This window comes from Gracilinanus agilis, chromosome 5 (assembly GCF_016433145.1).
Source record: "Gracilinanus agilis isolate LMUSP501 chromosome 5, AgileGrace, whole genome shotgun sequence".
In the NCBI taxonomy this organism is placed as follows: Eukaryota; Metazoa; Chordata; class Mammalia; order Didelphimorphia; family Didelphidae; genus Gracilinanus; species Gracilinanus agilis.
In genome coordinates, this window is record NC_058134.1 from 4,239,253 (window position 1) to 4,256,751 (window position 17,499).

Genomic DNA, 17,499 nt, shown 5'->3' on the forward strand with positions numbered 1-17,499 from the left:
GGCGTTTGACAAAGGGATCAGGACAGTTAACAGCAGAAGCTCGACACAAACCAGCCATTTGAATGGACTCCCTGGTTTTAAGTCACCAGGAAGAGGGAAAAGAAGTCTGAAAATTATTTCTAATACTTATTATATTTAACGGCACCCATATTTTAGCCGGCGGTATTAAGAATTTCCAAGCCTGATTTCATATTGTAGCTTTATATTTTCTAGTTAAATATGCAACTTCTTGTGTCATAAGAGACTTCATTGGAGCTTTTTACAGTAAATTTAATTAAGCGTCTCTTGTAAGTTCATTTCGGTATCTCTCATGGTCCACTAGAGTTGGAATCCAGTTATAAAATAGTAGATTAATTGCTCTTTGTATTAAATGAAATAAGAATGCCAAATCCTCAAGCTCAGCACATTTCATTGTGGTCTTCGATTGCTTATCCAGGGCCTTGGCAAACCGTGTCCCAGAGTACAGAACGGCCACGTCACACGTGTGTGCTTGACTTAATGAACCGAATGTTTATTGCTATGAAATAAATGCTGCGTTTAAAGAATTATGGTGAAGTTGTAGAACGTTACAAACTCTAATTAATTTTGGTCAGAAGCGTGCAGTGGGCTTATTTGGCCTAAAACATGTTCATTAGGGTCAATATTTTTTCATTTATTGAGATGAATTTTCCCACATTGTGCAGCCCCAGCAGATTCCTCTTTGATACTAAAAGGGAGGGATGCTCTGCCATGCTCGCTCTGTCTCTCTGTCTCTGTCTCTGTCTCTGTCTCTGTCTCTGTCTCTGCCTCTCTCTGTCTCCTCCCTCTCCTCTCCTCCTCCCAATCAGCTTCTACAGCCTGGGTAGTTTTCTCCTCATCGCTATCCCATGTGCCTTTTGTGCCTTTTGGTTAAAGGCGTGGAAGATGGTGAGCATGAACTCAGGGCTGCCTGAGCATGCTTAGTTTTTGTTTTCCGAGTCACTAAAGCAGGAGCCTGGCTTTGGCTGTCAGTGTGGATGGTCCTACAGTAACTTGTCTTTCTGGACTATTCAAGAGAGACTTTACAGCAAACATGATGGAGCCTCAGGGACAGCTGGGTGGCTCGATGGATGGAGAACCAAGACTGGAGGCAGGAAGTCCTGGGCTCCAATCTGGCCTCAGACACTTCCTAGCTGGATTCTAAGACCGAAGGGACAGGCTTACAAAATGAGAAAACAGGACTGGGCGCCTATCAGGCAGCTGCTTTTGGCCCCAGCCATTTGTACCTGGAGGGATGCCACAGACTGCCTCTGGCAGAGGCTCCTCTGGACTCTTTCAGGGCTAGGACCGCTCAGGTGTTTCATGGGAGAGGAAGGTGGATGAGGGCTTTCCCCAGTCAGAATAGAGGCACCCCATGTATTTGGCTCCATTTCTCCAGGGTTTTCCTGCACTGTTTGTAGCTGCCCGAGAGTGGCATCCTCATCATCGCTGGAAACACGAGGATGGTTTCCCTAAGCATTCCTCCAGGCCTTTGTACCTAAGGAAATGAGGCGTCCGGCTGCCATGCTGCCCAGGAGCTCGGACAGGACCCACCTGGGTGGGAGGCCCTGGGGAAGGTGGAGCCTTTGGAATGGTCATTTCCTGAGAGAAGGGAGAAGCGGACGGGCCGAGCAGGGCATGGCGGAGCTTTGTGGGACGGGCACTAATGGAACGTGTATGATTTGGAAGCATCCACGAGGTCTTCAGCCTGCTGAAGTGAGAGGGAGGAAGCTGCCCGAGGATGGGAAAATGACGCTCTGAGCCATTATCCAAGTCGCAGGCCATCCTGAGCAGACAGACGCCCCTCCGTCAGGAGGGCTGTGCTTTCCTGTTGCCCCTTAGATGGGGGCCCCCACAACCTCCCTCAGGTTTCTCCTCTCTTCGGAGTTTCTGCGGCTCAGACACGGAGAAAAGTGCAGAAGCCACTGGAGCCATCGAGCAAATGCCACTGTGAATACGCCTCAGGACCGTGAAAAGTGAGCTGCAAGCCTAGAAGGACGCACAGTGTCTCCACAGCAAAACCTAATGAGCGCTGCCATTTGGAAGGAAGCCTGTCAGCTCAGCTGGTCCCAGTAGTTCTGTTCTTTGGATGCTGCTTCTGAGTATCCGTGAAGCAAATGTCAGACTTGTCAAGGCTGTCACTGAGAATGTGATCCGTGGCACCATGCTCCTCTCTTCACTGAGCAGATGCCCCGGCGCTTCGTGCTCAGAGCGGCAGCAGCCCTGCCATCTGAGGCGAGTCGCCCATGTCCATCTCAAGTGTCCGGCGATCCACAGCTGGTGTGGCCGAGAGCCCCGGCTCTTTGTGCTTAGATCCCCCGATTGTTCCGAGCTGAGAGGGACCCGGAGCACGAGAGAAAGAAAGTGGAAGTGACTGCCCGGGGCACAGAAGGACCGAGTCCCAGAGCCTTTCTGTCTGGAAAAGATGATGGGCTTGGGATGCCGTAGGGTGGCAGTGCAGCTCCATCGCTCCATCGCTAAGTGTTGAGACTCTCCTGGTGCCGTCCCCCTTGGGCCTGACACAGCTGACCATTCTTTCTTTAGCCTGCTTACTCAGGCCTGTGCCCAGCACCCCACACACCAGGAAACCCCAGGAGGGCACACGCAGGTCTGGTCTGAACATCCCATTTCAGAAACAGACGTTTGAAATAAATGGCGGCTGACTTGAATTGACCCGCTGGAATGAGCCGTGTCCTCCTCTTGGCACAATGGAAGAAGCTTTGGCCTTGGAGTTCAGAAGACCTCTGGGCAACTCCCTCACGTTCAGCTTCTCATCTAAAGTGGGAACAAGGGAGCATCTTGCTCCCAGCCGGGTGGCAGAGCAGCCAAGAGCTCCAGGCTTGGAGTCAGGAAGATTTCAGATGAATTCCTGCCTCAGACACCAACTAGCGAGGCCCTGGGTGAGTCACTTCACCTCTCTGCCTCGTTTTCCTCATCCATAAGAGAGTGATCATAAAAGTACCTATGTCCCAGGGCTAATGTGAGGATGGATCAAAATCCTATTCGTAAACCCCTTTGCAAAATTAAAGTGCTCCATCCGTGCTAGCTATTATCATCTGTTGTTGTTGTTGTTGTTGAAACCTTTACCTTCTCTTCTGTCTTAGGATTGATATGAAGTATCGTTCCAAGGCAGGAGACTGGGCAGGGCTAGGCAGTTGGGGTTGCCCAGCTAGGAAATGTTTGAGGCCGAATTTGAACCCAGGACCTTCCACCTCCAGGCCTGGCTCTCTGTCTACTGAGCCGCCTGGCTGCCCCTAGCTGTTATTATTATTATGAAGTATTAAGTATTATCAATTAAGTCTAACATTAAGTATTATTATTTTTAATGCCTATAAAGTGCTTTGCAAACTCGAAGGTGCTGCATGATCCTTGTCGCCGTCATTAATAGTGAGGAAAGTCCCCTTTGTGGGGTTCAGAGCCCGATCCTGCCCCCCAGAAGCGCTTCTGTAGATGAAGGCTCCAGGGATGTCGGGGCAGCTCGTGGAGCCAGTCTGTGCCGCGTTAGGCACTCTCCAAGGTGCCCGTCACGCTCACTCCCTCTACCTCGAGGCATTCAGAAAGCTGCCCAGGGCTGGTCTCCAGCTGCCATGTCGGTTGTGCGGCTGAGACGCGACCCCACAGCTTCCGCGGGCTATTTGTTGCGAGTGGGGCGGGGCAGTCGGAGCGAGCCCTCCCCGTGCCCCAGGTAGGACCGTCCGGCCTGCCTGTCCCCCTGGACCCGCTGCTTGGCTTTCAGCAAGGGCTCCCTAAAGGCTTCCTCCGCTTCCTCCAGTGCCCAGGAGAGCTGCTTCAACACTCGCGGCAGGCACTGATCCAAGCGTGCGCTCACATCCGGTGGTCCCGGGGCTCCGGCCTTTGTGGACTCCTCATGGATGATGAAAGCTGGCCTGGACCGTGTCTGAGGCAAAGGGGGGGAGGGAGGGCGGGCAAACCTTTTGGAGACCAAGTGCCGGAGTCACACCTCACGCCTTAGCTCCCCCTGGGCGGCTGGGCAGAGGGCTGGGGGATGGGAGAAGAGTCCTGGGGCGCTGCCCCCCTGGCACCCTGCCTTGGGCTCGCCCTCGCCGGTCTAGGCATCACCCCTTAAGGAGGGGGCAGACCCGCAGAGGATGTGGGAGCCCCTCCGCCTGTGCGTCCTCCATCTTCGCTGAGAACAGATGGACTCACCGCCATGACGTCACCCTCCTGACTTTATTGCCTCAGGCTGCGGGCTCCAAGCCCTGCTCGCTTTCCTGTGCTTGTGCCATTAGGCGCGGCCAGGGATGGCGAACTACGCCTGGGTGCCAAAGATGGCCGGCAGGGCGCTCTCCGTGGGCACCGTGCTGCCCCCTCCCCAACCCTTTCCCAGAATTGGTCCCTGGAACAGCAGAGGCCTGGGCAGAACCCCCTCCCCCTCCCGGGCTCCTTTTCCCTTGTCTCCCACCCTCCGCCCAGCAGCCCAGTGGGAGGCTTTGGCTGCCTGTAGCCTGCTTGGTGGGAAGGTGGACAAGCCTCCCTCGGGGCTCTCCTTCTGCTTCAGGACCTTCCCCCTGTCCTAGCGGAGGCTGCAGAACCCGTGAAGGGCTGGGGATGGGCCAGGTCTCCGCTGGCCCCCTCTGGATGCCCCACCATGTCTGTGAAAGTCTGGGGTGTGTCTGTCCTGGGAGTGAGGAAAGAGAGGCCTCTGGGGCCTTCCTCCCCGCGCCCCCCCCCCCAAGGCTGCTTTTCTCTGGAAGGCCAGAAGGGCTGGGAAGACCGGATTGCTCTCTAGGCCGGGGATGGAAGAGAGTCCCTGGGCCTGGGCCAGGGGGTGGGTGACCCGCTGGCTCCTACAATGCCGGGGCAGCGACTCTTTGGTTCTGCCTGGGGGGTGGGGGGCAGCGGTTCCTGTTGGACACAAGCTGCTTTGCCATGGGGGGGGGGGCTCTGGTGTCAGTCTCCTTGCTGGGAGGGAGGGAGGGAGCGGGCTGGCACAGGTGAATTATGCTCCCTCCTCTCCGAGCCGAAGGTGGAGGAGATTGTAAACCCAGGCCAGGCTGACACGCTCATGTTTCCTATTTTAGACCTGACTGATCTTCAGATAACAGATGGTGGGACAAGTAATTGGGAAATGGGCAGAGCTGTCAGGGAAATATGCTAGATGGGGCCAGACGCGATGCCGCCGATGCCCGGCGCACAGAGTGGCTCGGAAGGGAGATTTATTATCTTACATCAAATCATGAAAGAAAAGTGTCTACTTTCTGAGAAAGGAGAAGGAGCCCTTCCCCAGGCCTCTGGGTCCCGGGCTGAAATCTGTCCTCTGGAAGGGGGAGCAGGGCAGGGGGAGGCAGTGAGGACGCCCTCCAAAGGTCCGGGGAGTGGCGCAGAAGCCCATGAGCCCGGGTGGGGTGTTGGGTGTCTCCTCCTAGTCCAAGTGCTAGGCTTTTGCCAGTGTCCCTGCTGGTGCCCACAGCCTCTTTTTCACACTTCCATTCCACAGGAGGATGAGAATGAAGCCGAGAGAAAGGAGGGCCCCCCGGATCTCAGCCTAGAGCACAAACACTCCAGGAAGTGACGGCGTCCCACGTGGCTGGGCTAGGAGCGGACAGAGTCCTTGTTGTCCTAAGAGAGCACTCTAATAAAGCAGTCCACCATGGAAGCTCGGCCAGTGGCTGCATTTCTTTTCCTCACCCTCGCAGGTATCTCTTCTTTCTTTTAACGGTCACATTTCGGCTGTAGCCCCAGCCATTCTGCCCTTTCCTGACATTTTCCTCAGAACCCAAAAGGCCAGCTGTCCCCTCCAATGGAGAAGGCCCCACACCAGCAGGCCTCAGAGAGTCCAGGGCTTCGGGGCCCTGGTTGGCTGAACTTGAGGGCCTCCTCCCATTCTTTGGGGCTCATCTCCGATGTGGAGGATTTCTGGCAAACCGCTTCAAGGGCTCCAAGAGGAAACAGGCTGTTTCCAAAATGAACCAAGTACCCATCTCCAAGCACACCTCTCGGTTTTCCATGTAGACCTCGATGACCATCCCAGTGGGACGGGGCAAAGCAGCAGCTGCCCGCCTTGAGGAGGTTTGGTTTTTTAATTTGCTCGAGCCATCTGAGCTCTCCTATATGGGTGTCTCCCCCCAATACACACACACTTCCTCTGAGGCCCAGCCTAAAAATCCCCGCAGTGCCAGCGGGCAGTTTGTGCTCCGTGAGTTACACATTTGGCCTTGTCTCCATCTTGCCCATTAGGAACCAGAGACTAACAGGAGCCATATGGCCCACTTGAGGGAGGGGCGATGGGGCTCAGGCCTTGGTTCCTCCTCTGGGCGCAACGGGCTGAAGCTCCTTTGCCTTCCTTCCCCCAGATCTCTGTGAATACTGTACCCAAGGGAGAGGAAGCGATTCACTCACCCCTCATTGACTTTCCAAGATGCTGTGGCTTAATAAGTCCCAGGTAGCATTCCCCAAAAGCCCCCCATGTGCAGTCCCTTCCTTTTGAGGGATCAGCAGCCACTCTCCTGCCCTGAAGGGATAAAGCTGGTGCCACCCCTGGGAGGGATTATCAACCCATTATCCCCAGGCCTGTGGCATCAGGAGAGCCTGGCCTCAGTTTCCTCACCCCTAAAGAGAGGATGACAATGGCACTCACGTCCTGGACCACTAGGGGCGCCAGGGCTTCACAAAGCTCAAAGCACCTCAGCTATCATGAGCAGCAGAAACTGAGGAGTGGCAGGCAGGGAGAACGACCACTTCAGGTGTCAGGGATGGGCCCAAGTCCTGACTACAGAAGCCACTTGGAGGAGAGAGTGGCTGCCCCCCACTCCCCATCCCTGCCCAGCTCCCTAACCTGTGTGAGAATTGACTTTTCCCAGATGGAATTAATTCCTAAATTGGGCCACCATCCAGAGTACCTGTTGTGACATTTTCTTTCTTCTTAGGAATCCCTTCCAGCAGAATTTGGTGAATAAATGAAGGGGAAGTGTGTGTGTGAGCCCCATGACATGGGGATGGGGCACGTGGGTGGTTGGATGGACCACCTGCTAATTAGCTATTTACCCATCAGAGATGTCTTGGGACAGTCAAGGGAAGGGCTAGATGAGCTTCCAAAAGGGCGTATTGTTACCTGGTCCAGGCCCATCGAGGTCTTTACTCATGGAGAGGGCAGCGGCCTGTCACTCCATTGGTTATGATTCTGGCCTCATCAAAAAACTGATATTCTCCCTCAAGATCAGCCTCTCAAAATGCTCCCCAAAGCCCCCTGCATTCTGTCCTCTTCCCTAGGATGAGAAGTCTTGGAGCTCCAGAGGCCAGGGGTCCATGCATGTCCTGAGCTGGGATGGAACATGTTCATCTTATCTGAGCATTTGCTTCAATTACAGAAAAACCTTATTCCAAGGAGTCCAGAGGCTTTACTAGACTGGCTGACAAAAGGATTCAGTACTGTGCAAAAAGCTTAATCCCTGATTAGACCAACTCCCTGATTTCTAACAACTGAGGGAAGGGAGGCTCCCACCTTGGGACCCCTAATGTGGTACAGAGAAAAACTGGGATTAGCTGCGAATGGAGGGAGGAGATGAAGAGGGAGTGCAGAGTCCAGCTCAGCTCTGTTCATATGGACACACTCCCACTCCTGTGGGGCTCTCCAGAGGCTCAGGGGCACCCAAACGTGTCAACCAGCTTTCAGACCAAGAAGCCTCTTTGGGGAGCAGGCCCATTCCCCTGCCCATCCTTCAGCACCATCATATGCTTTCTGCGTGTGGAGATGCCAGTGGTGTTAGAGTACACGATTTTCCTTAATAGTTCTCTGATTTCAAAGGATATAGACATTATTTTGGAAAAACAAACTTTGCAATATAGGAATCTCTGGTCTTAGAATCTTTATTATTCTGTTTTTTCCCATAACTCCAAATCTTTCCAGTAATTCAAGGGAAAAGCTGCCTGCGAATACTGTGGTACTCAGGTAGCCCTTCCAACCTTCCAACTCCGGGATTCTGTGGTCTTGAATCTGAAGCCGCTACAACTCGCTGCATCCCTAAAATGATTTCTCAGCCCTCTCATAGCCCCTCAACTTTAACTAGATAGAACCCAGCTCAAAAGGGCTCATCATTTCTGCAAGTGAAACAATGACAGAATTCAGCTCCCCTCTCTGTCCTGCTTAAACACAAAGGATACCGGGGAGATATTTTCCTCCTTTTTGAAAGAGTTGCAAGAGTCACTCAGGGGCCCTGCTGTTTGCCCCTTTGGGAATTCACCTGTGACTGGCCAGACACCCTTTTACATTGGAGCCTCTCCTATGACCCACCCTGGCTGAGTGATTCTGTCTGCCCCTCCCAGGGACCCAGGAGACCCTGGAGACAGTCATTTGCAGAGCAGTTGTGGTTCTGCTTCAGAATGGGTCTTTGCTCAGCAGCCAATCAGCATCTCTCTCATATGGACCCTGGGTGAGATACTGGGGTTAATTACTGGGGCTATTGAAGGTCTGGTACAGAACTAGAGAAGTTAGTGTCATAAATAAAAGGGGTCCAAAGGAGATATATAGATGCACAATAATGTTGATGTATCAATCTGTACTCTCCTCAGCTGCAGATGACGGAGGAACACCAACTCCAATCACCCTCGAATGCTGCTATAATTTATCCCTTGCTCTCTAACAGTTGCTCAAGAAGGACCCTTGAGAGGTTAAATAGATGGGTAACCTTTCCAGGTCCAACCTGGGGTTGGATAGATTAGTATTGGGCTATTGATTTGCCTTGGATGACATTTAGGATCTGACTGCATTTGACTCCCTTCCCAAGGGTCGTGACCACTCAGGAAGGTACTAGTTGTTGAACTCTCTTTATCTATACTCAGAGAAAGGTTAACAAGGACAAGGATTGGGGATTGGAGACCCTATTGATTTATTATCTATAAACTAGTTGACAATCAGGACTGGAGGCTATTGATCAGGTGGAAGCTGGAGATTTGCTCACTCCACTACCTCTGGTAGACCTGAACACAGCCAAGCCAGAGAATGGGGAAGCTATTGATGCAGCTGTATTGATGGTCTTATTCTCTCAGCTTTCTCACTATCAGTGTTGGTGATGCACTAGCTCTCACAGTCTATCAGGAAATAGCTTCAGAGTTATTGCTGCCCTCTTCTTCATAGACTTCCCTGTCCCCCTTCAACCACCCACTCTGAGATTTCCCAGTCCAGAGACTCTTGTCCAGAGACTTCTAGAGAGACTTCCCTCAAAGTGGCCATCAGGGGTATTTATACCGTGGGACCAACCGACGTTTGCCCCTGGCTCATGGCACCTGTGAACATTCCGAGTCTTCCAACTACCATCCCTTTCAGTCAAAGTGGCATCCATCACTTCCCAGATTATGAATATAACATTAGTGAGTTGTTTAGCCTGAACAGCACCATGGAACCCAATCACCTTAAACACATTTTAATCATGGCATTTCTGAAAGCAAATTGTTCAGAGAGATAACCTGTCCACTAAGTCTAGGGAAGGGAATCCTTCAGTGACCAGAGGCATCCATGACTTCCTTCATGGAGTCACCTGCGATCTCTGCCAAAAAAGTATGACATCCATATGCCTTCTCCTGAGGAATGCTTATATGTCTAGTTCCTAGTGGTTTCCTCTTAGTGCCCTGGTGTCTGGGACCTTCTATTCTCTCTACTCAATGAGTTCCATTCTTTTTCTGGTGTGCCAGCCTTGAGAATGATTTGGGCATCATCTTTCATATTGAAGCCATATTGGTACATGCCTCAGCCCAATGGCACCCGCCACATGGTTTTCCATTGCCCTTTGTATACTTGTCTCCCTGATTCTTCTGAGATAACATAATGTGGACCTTGCATTGCTATCATCCCACATCATGGGAAGAACTTTAGAGGCAAAGAGCTGGCTATTGAGGCTGGTTAGCATTTGGAACTATTGAAAGCCCTGCATAGTCTCCCAAATTTGATACCATCTGCTCTTTCCTCCCTGGCTGGAAGACTGAGAATGGAGGGTCAGCTTCTGGGGTAGGGGCAAGGGATACATTTTCACATGGGAAAGAAAACTCCTGTGTAGAAATTGAGAAATTTATCTTATTCTAATGGAGAGACTTCTCTCTGGCTCAGCTGGGCATTAATCCTAGAGAACTGCTGGGTCATGCCCTGTTCCTTACTGTTGGGCTTCACTGTTTTTAAGTCTTTTCACAGGCAGAGGGTAAGTACAGGGATAAAGGTGAGCGGAGGCTCTCATTTCCTGAGGCTGTTGCTTCTGTACATCATAGAGTGACCATAGAGTGCCTACTTTGCCAATGTGGGTGATAAAACTGTTCATCTAGGATGCTCATTTTGGGGAAAGAAATGCTGGAGGCCGAGATGGCAGAGTAAAGGCATGGAAAGCTTGAACCACACTGAGAATCCTCTCCAGTGAGCTTTGAAAGAATTCTTCAAAATAAGTGCTGGAGGGACAGAACCAGCAAGAGGATGGAGTGAAGCAGTTATCCTGTAGAAAACAACTTGGAAGGTAGGCAGAGAGGGGCTTGTTCACTGGGGTGAGAGGGGAGCACAGCCAGCAGCAAGGCCAAACCAAGAAGCACCAGCACAAGCCAATAGCAAGCCCCCCCATCCTACCCCTAAAGCTCCAGGTTCTGAATCTGGGCCTAAGTCAACCTCAAGACCCGCAGACCCAGCCTAAGCCAACAGCCAAGAGCCCCATACCCATCCCTTGAAGTTTCAAGCCTCAGCACAAGTCTGCAGTAAGGCCCCAAGCCCTAGAGCAAGGCAATTTATGGTGCTCCAGCTGGTATAAGCCAAGAGTGAGGCTCTGAGCCCTTGCCCAAGCCTTGTACTGAGAACCTAAATCCTCACACGAGGCAGTCCATGGTAAGCCTGGCTGATGTAAACCCAGAGTGTGACCTAAAGGCCCCTTTCCAGCCCAAGGTGAGGACCTAAGCCCTAGCACAAGGCACCATGCTTTGGGCCCTGAAAAAGCTCCCAACCCACAGGCCATCAGAACTGCTTGGAAGAATGGAAACATGCAAAAACCAAGAGCTAGAGCTGAGGGTAGCAGCAAGGAAAAACAGAAATTCAAGAGAGTTCCCTCTCTACCCTGATAACAGAGTCCACCTTTAAGATAAAAATAAAAGTTGAGAAAAAGGCTAGGAAAATGAGCAAACATTAAAAAAATAAACATCTAACCAGAGAAAATTATTATGGAGACAGAGAAGAGTGAGGCACAGACTCAGAAGAGGAGAGTGAGATTAAAGTGGCTACATGCAAAACTTCAATGAAAAATGGGAATCAGTCTCAGGCTCTAGAAAAGCTCAAAAAGGATTTCAAAAATCAAATAATAGGCAGTATAAAAATGAAGAAGTGAAATGAAAGCAAAGCAAGAAGAAAATAACACCTTAAAAAGAAGAATTTGTCAAATGAAAAAAGAGGTACAAAAATCCAATGGAGAAAAATGTTTCTTAAAAAGTAGAATTAGCAAAATGGAAATGGAGGCTCAAAAGCTCACAGAAGAAAAGAATTCTTTAAAGATTAGGATTGGGCAAGCAGAAGTTAATGACTTTATGAGATATCATGAAAGAATAAACCAAAATCAAAAGACTTAAAAAATAAAAGAAAATATGATATATATCATTGAAAAAAAACTGACCTAGAAAATAGATTGAGGAGAGATAATCTAAGCGTTATTGGACAACTCAAAGTCCATGAACAAAAAAAATCCTGGACATCATAATGTGAGAAATTATCAAAGAAAACTACCCTGATATTCTTGAACAAGAGTATAAAATAGAAACTGAAAAAAATCCACTGAGCATCTTCTGAAATAAATTCCCAAATAACAACTTCCAGGAATATTATAGCCAAATTCAAGAGCTCCCAGGCCAAGGAGAAAGTACTGAAAACAGCCAAAATAAACAATTCAAATATCATGGAGTCAAAGTCAGGATTGCCCAAGACTGAGCACCTTGTACATTAAAGGATCAGAAGGCTTGGTTATGGTATGATATTCCAGAAGTCAAAGGAACTAGGTTAACCATCCATAATCACCTACCCAACAAAACTGAGTGCATTCTTTCCAGGAGAAAAAAATGGTCATTTAATAAAATAGATGATTTCCCAGTATTCCTGCTGAAAAGACCAAACCTAAACAGAAAATTTGATCTTCAACTATAAGACTCAAGGGAAGCCTAAAAAGGTAAATAAGAAAGAGAAACAATTAATGGATTCAATAAGATCAAACTGTTTATATTCCTACATAGAAAGATGATATTTATAACTTATTTTTTAAAATTATTATTACAGCAGTTAGAAGTATGCAAAGAGAGAGGGCACAGCAGCAGCAAGTTGATTAAGATGACATGATATGTAAAAAAAATCAAGGAGTGAAAAAGAAGATTTCACCAAGAGAAAAGGGATGAAATGAGGTAAATTATCTCACCTAAAAAAGGATGGAAAAACCTATTACAGTGGGTTGGAAAATGAAGGCGGTGACAGACAATGCTTAGATCTTATTTTCATCAGAATTGGCTCAGAGAGGGAATAACAACCATTACTCATTTGAATACAGAATCCTATCTTATAGTGAAGTAAGGGGGAAATAAGACAAGAGGGGGTAACAGAAGGGAGAAGGAAAGATGGGATGACTAAAGGCAAAAACATATGAGGAGGGGCAGCTGGGTAGCTCAGTGGATTGAGAGTCAGGCCTAGAGACAGGAGGTCCTAGGTTCAAATCCAGCCTCAGACACTTCCCAGCTGTGTGACCCTGGGCAAGTCACTTGACCCCCATTGCCCACCCTTACCACTCTTCCACCTAAGAGCCAATACACAGAAGTTAAGGGTTTAAAAAATTAAAAAAAAACATATGGGGGGGGCAGCTGGGTAGCTCAGTGGATTGAGAGCCAGGCCTAGAGACAGGAGGTCCTAGGTTCAAATCCGGCCTCAGACACTTCCCAGCTGTGTGACCCTGGGCAAGTCACTTGACCCCTATTGCCTACCCTTGCCAATCTTCCACCTATAAGTCAATACACAGAAGTTAAGGGTTTAAAATAAAAAAAACATAGGAGGAATAGAATGAAAGGAGAGAGAAAGAATGGAATCAAAAAGGGGAAATAAGATGGAAGAGAATACACAAATGGCAATTATAACTGTAAATATGAATGGGATAAACTTGCCCACAAAACAGAAGCAGATATCAGAGTGGATTCAAAACCAGAATCCTATGATATGTTGTTTGCAAGGAACACAAGTAAAATGAACTCCAGCAGGAAATAGACAGTAAGACCATACTAATGGGGGACCTTAACTTTTCCTTCTCAGAACCAGAGAAATATAACCCAAAAATAAGAAAGAAGTGAATGAAATTTTAGAAAAGTTAGATTTAATAGATCTCTGAAGAAAACTGAATGGGAACAGAAAGGGATATACCTTTTTTCAGCAGTTTGTGGCACATTCACAAAAACTATGCATCCATCAGGGCATTAAAATGTGTATAAAAGCAGAAATAATAAATTCATCCTATACAGATCATAATGCAATAAAAATGTTAATAAATAAGGGTCCAGGGAAAGGCTAATTTAAAATTAATTGGAAACTAATCTAATTCTAAAAGAGAGGTGTCAAAGAACAAACTACAGAAACAAACAGTAATTTCATAAAAAGAATAATAATGAGGAGATAACATATCAAAATTTATGGGATAAAGGTAAAGCAGTACTTAGGGATGAATGTATATCTCTAAATGTTTACATCAATAAAAGAGGAAAAGCAGATCAATCAATTGGGCATGCAACTTAAAAAAACCTAGAAAAAGGAAAAATTAAAATCCCCAATTAAATACTAAACTGGAAATCCTAAAAAAATGAAAGGAGAAATTAATAAAAGTGAAAGTAAAATAACCACTAAATTAATAAATAAGACTAGAAATTGGTGGGGGGGAAGAACAAATAAAGTAGATAGAGCATTGGTTAATTTGATTTAAAAAAAAGAGAGAAGAAAATCAAATTACCAGTATCAAAAATGAAATGGGTGAATTCACCTCCAATGAAGAGGAAATTAAAGCAATCATTAGAAGCTATTTTGCTCAATTATCTACCAACAAATCTAATAATCTAAGGGAAATTGATGGATGTTTACACAAATACAAATTGCCCAGATTAATAAATAAACAGATAAGTAAATAAAAGAGGAAATAGAATACTTACATAATCCCATTTCAGAAAAATAAATTGAACAAGCCATCAATGAACTCCCTTAGAAAAAATCCCCTGGGCCAGATGGATTGATAAATGAATTCCATAAAAACTTTTTTTAAAAAATGGTTTAATCCCAATACTATTTAAACTACTTGGAAAAAGGCAAAGAAGAAGTGCTACCAAATTCCTTTTATGACACAAATGCGATGCCAATACCTAAGCCAGGAAGACCAAAATCAGAAAGAAAATTATAGGCCAATTTCCTTAAAGACTATAGATGCAAACATTTTAAATAAAATACTATCAAGGAGGCATAATTGGCCATATCAGTACCAAACTAACAAATGACATGATTTATATCAATAGATGCAGAAAAGGCCTTTGACACAATTCAACACTTATTCCTATTAAAAACACTAGAAAGCATAGAAATAAATGGACCTTTCCTTAAAATGATAAGTAGTATCTATCTTAAACCACCAGCAAATATCATGTGCAATGGAACTACATTAGAAGCCTTCCCAGTAAGATCAGGAGTGAAGCAAGGATATCCATTATCACCACTATTATTTAATATTGTACTGGAAATGGTCACGTTAGCAATAAGAGAAGAAAAAGAAATGGAAGGAATTAATGTAGATAAAACTCACTCTTTGTAGATGATATGATGGTATACTTAGAAAATCCTAGAGAATCAACTAAAACTAGTTGAAATAATTAGTAACTTTAGCAAAGTTTCAGGATGGAAAATAAACCCACAGAAATCATCAGCATATCTATATTGTGCTGACAAAGTCCAGCAGGAGAAGATAAAAAGAGAAATTCCATTTAAAATCACTCTAGACAATATAAAATACCTGGCAATCTACTTGCCAAGACAAACTCAGGAATTACATGTAGACAATTAAAAAATCATTTTTCACACAAAGTCAGATCTAAACAATTAGGAAAATATTAATTGCTCATGGGTAGTCTGAGCTGATATAATAAAAATGACAATTCTTCCTAAATTAATTTACTTATTTAATGTCATACCAAACTACCAAATAATTATTTTAAAGAACTAAGAAAAATAATAAAATTCTCCAGAAGAACAATAGGTCAAAAATTTCAAGGGAACTTATAAGGGGAAAAAAAGATGATGACCTAGAAGAATCAGATCTCAAGCTGTACTTAACTGTAAAGCAGTAATCATCAAAACAGTCTGGTACTGACTAAGAAATAGAGGGGTGGATCAGTGGAATAGATTAGGGATAAATGACCTCAGCAATCTAGTGTGTCATACACCTAAAGGTCCCAGCTTTGGGAATAAGAACTCACTATTTGACAAATACTGCTAGGAAAACTAGAAAACAGTATGGCAGAAACTAGGTACAAATCAATATCTCACACCCTCTACTAAGGTAAGGTCAAATTGGGTATATGATTTAGACATAAAAGGTAATATTATAAATTAATTAGGGGAATATAGAATAGTTTACCTGTCAGATCTATGGCTAAGGAAAGAATTTATTATCAAAGAGATAGAGAACATTATAAGACGTATGAATAATTTAAATTACATTAAATTTTTAAAGGTTTTGTACAAACAAAATCAATGTAACCAAAATTAAAAGAGAAACAACAAACTGGGGAAATTTTTTTTGTGGAAAATCTCTCTGATAAAGTCTCACTTCTCAAATATGTAGAGAACTGAGTCAAATGTGTAGGAATATATTCCTTAAGTCATTCCTCAATTGACAAATGGCCAAAGGATGTGAACAATCAGTTCTCAGATGAAGAAATCAAATCCATCAATATTCATATGAAAAAATATTCTAAATCACTTTGAATTAGAGAAATGCAAATTAAAACAACTCTGAGGTACCACCTCATAGCTATCAGATTGGTCAATATGACAGTAAAGGAAAGTGATAAATGTTGGAAGGAATGTGGTAAGATTGGGACACTATTGCATTGTAAGTATAATTTTGAACTGATCCATTCATTCTTGAGGGCAGTTTGGAACTATGCTCAAAAGATTACAAAACTGTGCTTTGATCCAGTAATGCCACTCATAGGTCTGTATCCCAAAGATATTTTTAAAAGGAGGGGTGGGGGGAGCTGGGTAGCTCAGTGGATTGAGAGTCAGGCCTAGAGATGGGAGGTCCTAGGTTCAAACCCGGCCTCAGCCACTTCCCAACTGTGTGACCCTGGGCAAGTCACTTGACCCCCATTGCTCTCCCTTACCACTCCACCTAGGAGCCAATACACAGAAGTTAAGGGTTTAAAAAAATAAAATAAAAAAAAGGAGGGGTGACCTATTTGTACAAAAATATTAATAGTTGCACTTTTTGTGGTGCCAAAGAATTGGAAATTGAAGAAATGTCTGTCAACTGGGGAATGGCTAAACAAATTGTGGTATATGATTTGTTGTAAGAAATGATGAACAGGATAATTCAGAAAAAGCTGGAAACATCGACATGAACGGATACAGAGTGAAATAAGCAGAACCGGAAGCATTGTACACAGTAACAGCAATCTAGTAGAATGATCAACTATAAAAGATTGAGTTATTCTCAGCAATACAGTGATTCAGGACAATTCTGAAGGACTTAGGACAAAGAATGCTATTCACCCCCAGAGAAAGAACTGTTGGAGTCACGTGATTGCAGATCAAACTGTACTATTTATCACTTTAGTTTATTTGTGTTTTTATTTGGGGGTTTTGGTTTTATTGGAGTATTCTCTTACAACAATAACCATCATGGATGTATGTTTTGCATGATAATAAGTGTATAACTCAGATAAAATTGCTTACCAAGAGTGGAGAAGGAAGGAAGAGAAGGAAACAATTTGGATATTGAAATTTTGGAGAATATAGGTTGAAAATTGTTATTACATGTAATTCAGAAAATAAAAAAAGCTTTTTAAAAAATCAAATATACTTCCTGGAGGTTATGCCTTCTGCTATTTATCCTGAGACTGTTCAACTTAAAACTTTCAGTGCTTGCTTTGGGCATGAGTAATCCCTTCTACATATACAAATTCCCACCCCTTAGAAAACAATATTCTTCAGTTTCCATGGTCCAGACCCATTGCTAGGCTTGGGGTAAAGAGCGTCTCTAGACAGCCAAACTGGTCCTCAGTCACTGAGACTCTCCTCCATGGTGGGGGACCCGCCAAAGCTTGCCACTCTCCTACAATAGGCCTAAAGAACCTAGAAAGGGAAACCATTACAACCATGGTCACTCTCTTAAAGAGAAAGGAACTTAGGGGGATGCAGGCCCACAGCATGGGACCATTTCTAACAGAGCCCTGAGAATGTCTGATACCTCCCCAGTGAATGAGGGCATGAGGTGAGGGGTCCCGACAGGGTCTAGTAGGGGAGGA

The 17,499-nt window shown here is 45.7% G+C and overlaps 1 protein-coding gene across 2 annotated transcripts in view; it reads left to right on the forward strand.

Annotated features, from left to right (window-relative positions):
• Positions 1-5,619, forward strand: part of PHF14 (PHD finger protein 14) — a 122,460-nt gene extending 116,841 nt beyond the window's left edge. For both annotated transcript variants that reach the window (XM_044679450.1, XM_044679449.1), the window contains one exon: positions 5,456-5,619. Coding sequence is in view for 1 of the 2 variants with exons in the window: in XM_044679449.1 (XP_044535384.1) it covers positions 5,456-5,530 (75 nt within the window). In the remaining variant the exon portion in view is untranslated. The remainder of the gene's footprint in view (positions 1-5,455) is intronic.
• The last annotated feature ends 11,880 nt before the right edge of the window (positions 5,620-17,499 follow it).